Source organism: Megalobrama amblycephala, linkage group LG18 (assembly GCF_018812025.1).
Source record: "Megalobrama amblycephala isolate DHTTF-2021 linkage group LG18, ASM1881202v1, whole genome shotgun sequence".
Lineage (NCBI taxonomy): Eukaryota > Metazoa > Chordata > Actinopteri > Cypriniformes > Xenocyprididae > Megalobrama > Megalobrama amblycephala.
The window spans coordinates 15,271,978-15,281,390 of NC_063061.1; the positions used below are offsets into that span (position 1 = coordinate 15,271,978).

Genomic DNA, 9,413 nt, shown 5'->3' on the forward strand with positions numbered 1-9,413 from the left:
CTGTCATTAATTACTCACCGATCATGTCGTTCCACACCCCGTAAGACCTTCGTTCATCTTCAGAACACAAATTAAGATATTTTTGATGAAATCTGAGATGACTCGTCCATAGACAGCAATACTGTCAAGGTCCAGGAAGGTAGTTAAGACATTGTTAAAACAGTCGACGTGTCTGCAGTGGTTCAACCTTAATTTTATGAATACTTTTTGTGTGCAAAAACTAAACAAAAATAATGACTTTATTCAACAATATCTTATGTGTCATTCTCATACGCTGTTTACGTTCAGCGCTTCCAGGTTCTACGTCAGAACGCAGACTCATTATCGACGACGTGGTTCACGTGAGCAGCACGATGCATGCCGGCCGGGCCAATAATAACGAGTCTGCGTTCTGAGGAACCTGGAAGCGCTGAACGTAAACAGCATATGAGAATGACACAGAAGATATTGTTGAATAAAGTCATTATTTTTGTTTTGTTTTTGCGCACAAAAAGTATTCTCATCACTTCTTAACATTAAAGGTGCCTTAGATTCAAAAATTGAATTGACCTTGGCATAGTTGAATAACAAGAGTTCAGTACATGGAAATGACATACAGTGAGTCTCAAACACCATTGTTTCCTCCTTCTTATATAAATCTCATTTGTTTAAAAGACCTCCGAAGAACAGGCGAATCTCAACATAACACCGACTGTTACGTAACAGTCGGGGTGTACGCCCCCAATATTTGCATATGCCAGCTCATGTTCAATGCATTACACAAGGGCTAAACATCTGGATCTGTGCACAGCTGAATCATCAGACTAGGTAAGCAAGAACAACAGCGAAAAATGGCAGATGGAGCAATAATAACTGACATGATCCATGATATCATATTTTTTGTGATGTTTGTAAATTGTCTTTCTAAATATTTCGTTAGCATGTTGCTAATGTACTGTTAAATGTGGTTAAAGTTAACATCATTTCTTACTGTATTCACGGAGACAAGACTTTCGTTATTTTCATTTTTTAAACACTTGCAGTCTGTATAATGCATAAACACAACTTCATTCTTTATAAATCTCTCCAACAGTGTGTAATGTTAGCTTTAGCCACGGAGCACTATCAAACTCATTCAGAATCAAATGTAAACATCCAAATAAATACTATACTTACGCGATTAGACATGTTGCATGACAAACACTTTGTAAAGATCCATTTTGAGGGTTATATTAGCTGTGTGAACTTTATTCATGGTGTTTAAGGCAAGCGCGAGCTCTTGGGGCGTGGAGCACGAGATTTAAAGGGGCCGCGTACCCTGAATCGGCGCATTTATAATGATAGGCAGTTTAAAAAAAATGATTAAAAAAAAACTATGGGGTATTTTGAGCTGAAACTTCACAGACACATTCATATATTGCTGTCTATGAACGAGTCATATACCTCTCGGTTTTCATCAAAAATATCTTAATTTGTGTTCTGAAGATGAACGAAGGTCTTAGGGGTGTGGAACGTCATGAGGGTGAGTAATTAATGACAGAATTTTCATTTTTGGGTGAACTAACCCTTTAAACCTGCCTAAACTGGTTTGCTGTTCTTAGATGGTCTCTAAATCACCCTATGTTGGCTGGTTTTAGAACTTTTAAGCCACCCTTAGACCAGCTTGGTCAGGCTTGGAGAACATCTCAAACCAGCTAAGGCCAGCAAACCTGGTTTAAGATGGTGCTTTTGTATTGTATTATTTTTTTGCTGCAGCAGCGTCACAGCAACGAAAAAACCTAAATGATAATAACAATAAAAACAATAAAATAAACAGTAGTAGAACCCTTTATTTATACTCTGTTGTAACCAAACTTGTGTCTCCATGATGCTGTCAAAGAGGAATTCTGTTTGCTATCTAAATTTTTAACCAGCTCTAACACATTAACTGTCTTTTTTCAAGTTTAGTGCAATGTTGGATACCCAAATTCAGTTGGTGCGGCTACATAACATTACATATTGCGTTTTTACACATTTTTTATGTATTTATGTGTTAAAATGAAAAAGAAGAACTGCATATATACAACAAACACAGGCATGCTGCAGTGTAGACCTAGCAAAGGTTATATAAAAATATCTATATGCAGCAATCTACACAGTAACAGGTCCTATTAACCTATATATATTTCTGTGTTCTGCAGACATGAGTCATAAGCAAAGAAATGACCAACTTCTTCTAATGACTCAACAACACAGATCTCTCCTGCCATCTACAGTTCGAACTGAGAAAATGCACATTATATGACCACAGTTCTTGAACAGAAATAGCTAAATATGTTTTCTTGGCTGTGAATTTTATTGGCATTAAATCAGTATACTCTACAGCAAACCATTCAAGGTAAGGCCAATTATAGATACGTGAAAAACTCTCCATAATAAATTAATCATAGCTGAGCAATGCATAAACCCCTTGTGACTGATATTGCACGACCAAAATCACTCTGTTTTGAACTCCACTCAGTGCAAACGGTGCATTTCTTTTGCAAATTCTCTCGCGGCAGCGTCCTCGGAAAGCGCACGATGTAAATCTTCCCACGCTTTCGCGAGACTGAGGCCCGTATGAGGTAAACAAGTCACGAGGCAGCAAAGGCTCGAGAAACCCTATCGCAACAGTGACGTCGCATCAGAAAGCGCCAAAAACACCCTAGCAGCGGGCTGTGATTGGCTGATAGAACAAGCCGAGCGCCGTTTGATTGGCTGAGAGCGGAGCACTACTGTAAACGACGACGGTCAACAACAATATTCGAGCCGAAATGAGATCATCATACACACTGTAGAGATAACAACAACCGGACTGGAAATTTGGCACCCTACTGCTCGCGGCGAGAAGACAATCACTCCGACTAAATGTCACGAAAAACGGGATCTTTTTTTCATTATTTTTGGCCGACTACGTTTTCAGATGAGCGTGGCTCAACCTTAGAAATATGAAACTTATATAAGTAACGTAGCATTTGCAGTTATTGTTGTTGTTTGGGTGTGTCACATGCCATGAGGCAATCAATATATGTTGAGAACTGGAGAAGCTACTCGTAATCGTACAGGAGATAAGAAGGAAAACATCTAGTACCACTACCAACTGAGTTCCGGAGAGACGAACACATTAAGATCTTTTGTCCTGGAATTCATCCAGATCCACAGGTATGTATTTAGGAAAGCCAGTGAAACTTCATGTTAAGAAATTCATTCAACCACTGAAAACCTTGTGTGTTCTTTATGTAATACAATAGGTCAATAATTGTCTTAACACCTCGAAATTTTAATATTAATATCCTACTACTGTTCACCAGCTCTCACAATGGATAACACATTGCATGACCATCAAGATGATTCCAGCGCCTTGGATGGCAAAAATACATCACATCTGGAAGAGACAATCAAGAACCATGGGCAACATCAGGATCAAACCTTGCCAAACATTTCTCCTCAAAGTGAGAACTTCAGACAACCACATTCACAGTATTAGGAAATATATAAGTTGACCTAAATTTAACAACAAAAAAAATTCTCTTACCATGTGATCACATGCTTTTGCAGGGCGTGTGCGGCTCTATTCAGAGTCTCAGGTGTATACGGTCAGCCGCTGGCAGGACGCAGAGCCCCAGGATGGAGCATCGGTGGAGGAGAACGGAGGAGCGGGAGATGGACTTCCATTCAGAGGTCGTTCTCAATCCGCTCCTGCTGCGCTGTGGAAAGCAAAGAAGTACGGGCGGCAGCTGAGGAGAATGAGCGATGAATTTGACACATGGCTTGACAAAGGGGTGAGCCAGCTATGTGTTACACTAAATGCATTTCTATTTGATGGCTTGTGGTCTTAAATATGTGAAACCTTACATATTAAGTTTTTTTATATTGCTTCTAGGAGGTGAAAAGAGTGAAACAGACCTACAGAGGATGGTTCTCATTCCTCTGGGGTCCCAAAGAAGAGGAGGGCAGAGAATGAATTTAACAACGCTTTACACACTATAAGAACAGTTACCAGAGAGCTGCTCTCAGATGAAGGCTGGTCTGATCACCATCATGGCCTTTTTGTAATCAATGTGCTCTAGCTACTGCAAAACCAATCTGACAACGGTAGAAGTGCTGTATCACGTTTTACCACTGCAATAACGTACGTTTAATTAAAGGTATTGTCAGCTTAACTTCAATTTGACAATCTTAAAAGGGACAATCTCTCCTAAAATACTACAATTCATTGGACAATCTTTCTATATTCTGATTTTAAAAAATGAAACCTCTATTTAAAAACTATTTATTGATATGTATTGTTCATATTTGGCAAAGAAATGTGTTCTATGATGTATTTTATAGATTGATATATAGATGTGCGTTTTTGTCATACTAAAGGCTCGAGCGGTTGCTTGCAAAATGTAAATATATTTCAAGGACTGTGACACCAGATAAAGTTGTAAGGTTAGTGACGGTAACAATAATACGGGTAAAGTTATTTCAGTTAATTTGTTGATATATGCTACATCTCAGGTTTGTTTGTTTGTTAATGCCAAACCATTGTGGTGAATAACTAGTAAGAGTGGATGAAATCAGTTGTTCTGCCATCTTTTTTATGCTGAAAATACTTGGATATGTCACCAGGAAAACGGAACAATTATTTAATTGATACTTTCATAGCTTTGCAATTCATCACAGCCTTTCGTGTACATATTTCTTGATTGTAAAGTTGTCTGTTTTCTCTGTTGATTTTTTTTCCCTTTTATATTCCATCTGCTGGTCTTCTATGTAAAACAACATTCAGTTTCTGCCAAACTCGAGAGGAAGCAAATATATGCAGATGGACAACAAGTGCTATTTCTGTACTATCAGTCCTGCTGTGCTTTATGTGCTCCATTCCTTTTTTAAGATCCTTGTACATATTTATAGCTGTTAACAGATTGAAAAATGGATGCGCTGTTTAAATACTTTTTAAAACAATCAAGTTTTTATCTTTTTTCTATAATTTTGTGGTTGAAATAAATGATTTTCTGGGTGAAGGTAGTGTTATGTTTTTGGCTCAAAGAGGGGAAAAAAAAAGTTGTAGAAATTTACTCTGAATTCATCTTGGTTTCATACGGTTTTGAAAAAAAATTCTGATATTTTCAAGAAAAGTCCAAATTTAAATAACTTGTTTGATGTAACCATTGAATAAAATGAACATATTTTCCTTACAGCTTGAATATATGTGACTGTACACATCTTAATGTATCTTAAAGTAAAACTTTTTCAAATATCATGAATTCAAAATTATTTTTTAGTGAGTCAAACCACATTATACAACCTGAACTAAGCTTTCATCACAGCAATAAGGTCAATAACATACATATACATCCAGTTGTACCACCATTACATTTTTGACTTTCAATTTAAAGATGCAGTCCGTAAGTTTTGCCTCTTTGTTGCCCTCTGTGAAAAACCTACAATTGCAGTTATTTGCAGAATTATCATCTTTAAGTGGGTCGTGCATCGGCACGGTTCCTCAGTGCAGATGAATCTAATGTTTGCTGTCAGTCACCACACCGATGTGGATACTGTACTTTGGAATTTTTGGAACTTTGGAAAGATTGTAGTCTTGGAAGAATGACCAAAATAAGAATTTTCACCAAAAAATGTAACCTGAACAAGTAAGTAACAAATCTGCCACTTTTGTTCTGACCAACTGAGAGAAAAAAAGCATTACAATAAATCGTGCTACCAATGGTGATTAAAGGGTTAGTTCACCCAAAAATGAAAATTCTGTCATTAATTACTCACCCTCATGTCATTCCACACCCGTCCTTCGTTCATCTTCGGAACACAAATTAAGATATTTTTCATAAAATCTGATGGCGAAGTGAAAAGATTTGTAAAGCTTCAAAGCTTCATGAAGCAGTGTTTTAAAATCGGCCATTACATATATTGTCATAAAGTCGTTATTTTGTTTTTTGTCGCACAAAAAGTATTCTGGTTGCTTCATAACATTAAGGTTGAACCACTGTAGTCACATGAACTGTTTTAAATATGTCTTTAGTAGCTTTCTGGGCATTGAAAGTGTTAATTGTCTTGCTGGCGATGCAGGACTCACTGAGTCATTGGATTTTATGAAAAATATCTTAATTTGTGTCCCAAAGATGAACGAAGGTCTTACGGGTGTGGAATGATATGAGAGTGAGTAATTAATGACAGAATTTTCATTTTTGGGTGAACTAACCCTTTAAATGTAATGATCGCTTAGCTCATATCACATCAAACCGTGCAAATTATTATTATTGTTATACTTAGTTCTTAAATTGTTAATGTTAACATCAGCATTGTGTGACTTTGTGTATTTAGAGTGTATTAGCATTACCGGTAGATTTCAATTTCTGTACAGTTTAATCCCTAACGTTAATTTGTCATACCATACAATCCACCATCAAAATTATAAGTTTAATTATTGCAGCTTCTGTGAGAAAAGGCAATAAATGATCAGTCACCTGCAGCATCTTCACATGCAATATATCCTACTAGCTGGAACTCCTCCTTCATGTGAACAGACGTGACGTAATGACGCAAAGACAAACGGCCGCATGCTCGAATTTCCCGTGGAAACCTACCAGTACCACTCGAATTATAAAACATTATTACAAGCTTACTGTTATGAATTGGGCTAAGGTAAGGAGATAGTTTTGAACACTGGCTGGTTATGTACTTGCTCAAATTGATTCTGGATAGTTTTTAACCAAAAAAAGTTACAGACTGCAGCTTTAAAAAAAAAAAAAAAGATTCAGAAATTAAAAACATGCTCATCATTGGTGTTTCCAAATCCAAGTCTTTTTTTTATCTACTACAACATGCATCACACCATTGACTATTTACAATGATAATCTTTATTTTTTAAATCATTTTGCACTGGTTTTATTAAAGAAATTGTCCAATCAGCACTTATGCTATTTTGCTAGAGTCTCGTTTACAAAACCGTGTTCCACAATTCAGGGCGTCCAGCCTCATTATATCCATCTCACTTAGCTCAAAGTCAAACACCTTCACGTTCTCCTGCACTCTGCATGGCTGCGAGGACCGAGGCAGAACCGAGATGCCTTGCTGCACAGCCCACCTTAGGAGAACCTGGGCAGGGGTCCGACCACAGCTCCTCACTATATCCATTACCTCTGGCTCCCTAAGGAGAGCTCCTTTACCCAAAGAAGAGTAGGCCTGGAAGTGAATGCCTGTCTCCATACATAAATCTCTCAATTCCCTCTGGATCAGCTTCGGTTGACACTCTATCTGAAGGACCGCTGGGGGCACACGACAACTCATGAGCAGCTCCCTAATGTGCTTTGAGGTGTAGTTTGAAACCCCTATGGCTTTGAATTTGCCGCTGGTATAGAACTCCTCTAGGGTGGCCCAGCTTTGCGCCCGATACTCTGAATGGCGAGAATCCCCTGGGTCAAGACCCTCCATCCCAGGCCAGTGCACCAGATAGAGGTCAATGTATTCACAGTCTAGTTGTGCCAGACTCCTCAGGCAGCCTTCCTTTGCCCTCGGCCCATGGTCTAATGGGGCAAGCTTACTGATGATGAACACATCTTCACGGCTTAGACCATACTTGGGCAACAGCTCTTTGAGAACTTGCCCTAGATGTGCCTCATTTTCATAGACGGCACCTGTGTCAAAGGCTCGGTATCCTGCCTGAAGAGCAGAGCTGACAGACAACTTCAGCTGCTCATGGTCCTGTAGCTTGTAGGTGCCTAAACCCAAAAGTGGCATCTGCACTCCTGACATCAGTGTTACTGACGGTACTATCATTTTTATATTGCAAAAATTCAGCCCTGAAAAACACTGAAAACAGAAAAATAGTGTTTTTATTCAAAGAAATTTGGCAACTGTTTTTTTGTAACTAGTTGGTCAACACAACATTAAAGCTCATAAAGCTTGTATGGAAGCTTGTTTCTATCACCGAATAAAAAAGGTAACTGACTTTTTATCTCCCAATTCTGAGAAAAAAAGTCAGAATTGTGAGATAAAAAGTCACAGTTACCTTTTTTAATCTCACAATTCTGACTTTTTCCTCAAAATTGCGAGATAAAGTCGCAATTGCGAGTTATAAAGTCAGAATTGAGTGATAAAGTCACAATTGCAAGTTAGAATTAAAAGATTTTTACCCCCTCAGAATTGGACTTTATAACTTAACTAAAATGTGACTTTATATCTCACAATTGTGAGAAAAAAGTCAAAATTTTGATAAAAATACTAGAATTCTGAAATAAAAACAATTGTGAGAAAAGGAATGTATAACTCGCAATTGAGAGTTTATCTCTCACAATTCTAACATTATAACTCGCATATCTCGCAATTCTGAGAAAAAAAGTCAGAATTGTGAGATTAAAAAAGGTAACTGTGAATTTTGAGATGAAGTCTTAATTTTTTTTTAATTCCATGGCAAAAACAAGCTTCCATAGAGTCATTTCAAAAGAAGATCAAGTTCGATTTTAATTAAAAAATTAAAAGGTCAAAAAAAAACAAAAAACAAAGATGAACCCTAACATGCATTTAGAAAATAAATGGCTGAATTTATTTCATGCAAACATTCTGAGGTAGACTTATATTCACTGGACATTGCTTGAAGGTTAAATTTAAGTTTGTGCGTTTAAATTTGATAACCTTTAAAGACTGACTATACTGCTTAAGGGTCATTAAGGTTAATAACCAAACACATAGGCTAATCTTGACATTATGCTAAGAATAATGAAACCATTACCATAATGACCTAGTTGTTTCATATTAAAAAAATGACAACGGACCATACGTAAAAGTAATATTATCAGAATTTTAGAAATGCTTTCAATTAGTTTTGCATATTGCTATATATACAAGTATTTTGTGTTTTAAGTTTTCGATGTTTATACTCACGCACGTAAAGCAGATGTCTGGAACGTCAGAACGCTGTTCGAATTCAAACAGAAAGCGCGCCAAAACGCCAAAGGATCCGCGTGCTCCAACAGCACGTGACGTCATAAATTCGCTGGAGCCGTTTCCTAAAATGGGGTGATGGGTGCAGGGTTTGTTTACGGGCAGTGGAGGGCGTATTTTGACGCTGTGGTAATTTGCATGATCAGACTCTTTTGTGTGCGCGTACGCGGAAATTGGGGCAGAGGTGACTGCAGAAAAAAGCTGTGCAATGAGGCAAACAAATCCACGACACAGGAATATGATTAAATAACCATCATTTTGCCTTTATTCACAAACATTCTCAAAATATATGAGAAACTAGCATTAATGAGCATTAAAGAAATTTAATCAAAATGATCTGCATAAAAGCAACATTTATTGCACTCACATATACACTGCAAAGATTGTGGAAAAACCGTCACAGTGAAACTGACACACAATGAAGTGCTAAATCAGATAGGGGCACTTATTTTTTTTTGGATAACTTCTTTTTG

At 37.5% G+C, this 9,413-nt stretch overlaps 2 protein-coding genes across 3 annotated transcripts; one reads left to right on the forward strand and one right to left on the reverse strand.

Annotated features, from left to right (window-relative positions):
* The first annotated feature begins 2,673 nt into the window (after positions 1-2,673).
* bada (BCL2 associated agonist of cell death a) lies at positions 2,674-5,006 on the forward strand. Its single transcript, XM_048165785.1, has 4 exons — positions 2,674-3,159; positions 3,309-3,449; positions 3,556-3,779; positions 3,881-5,006. The coding sequence occupies exons 2-4, from the start codon at positions 3,317-3,319 to the stop codon at positions 3,959-3,961; spliced, it is 438 nt and encodes a 145-aa protein (XP_048021742.1). The 5' UTR covers positions 2,674-3,159; positions 3,309-3,316; the 3' UTR covers positions 3,962-5,006.
* A 1,833-nt stretch (positions 5,007-6,839) lies between these two features.
* Positions 6,840-9,038, reverse strand: zgc:110782 (uncharacterized protein LOC541358 homolog). Of its 2 annotated transcripts, none has more exons than XM_048165802.1 (2): positions 8,885-9,038; positions 6,840-7,809 (listed from the first exon to the last, which is right to left on the reverse strand). In XM_048165802.1, exon 2 carries the CDS (start codon positions 7,774-7,776, stop codon positions 6,913-6,915), a length of 864 nt encoding a protein of 287 aa, XP_048021759.1. In that variant the 5' UTR covers positions 7,777-7,809; positions 8,885-9,038; the 3' UTR covers positions 6,840-6,912. The 2 variants fall into 2 exon arrangements, with proteins under 2 accessions (XP_048021759.1, XP_048021757.1); XM_048165800.1 differs by having other exon boundaries at positions 8,881-9,038.
* Positions 9,039-9,413: the final 375 nt, after the last annotated feature.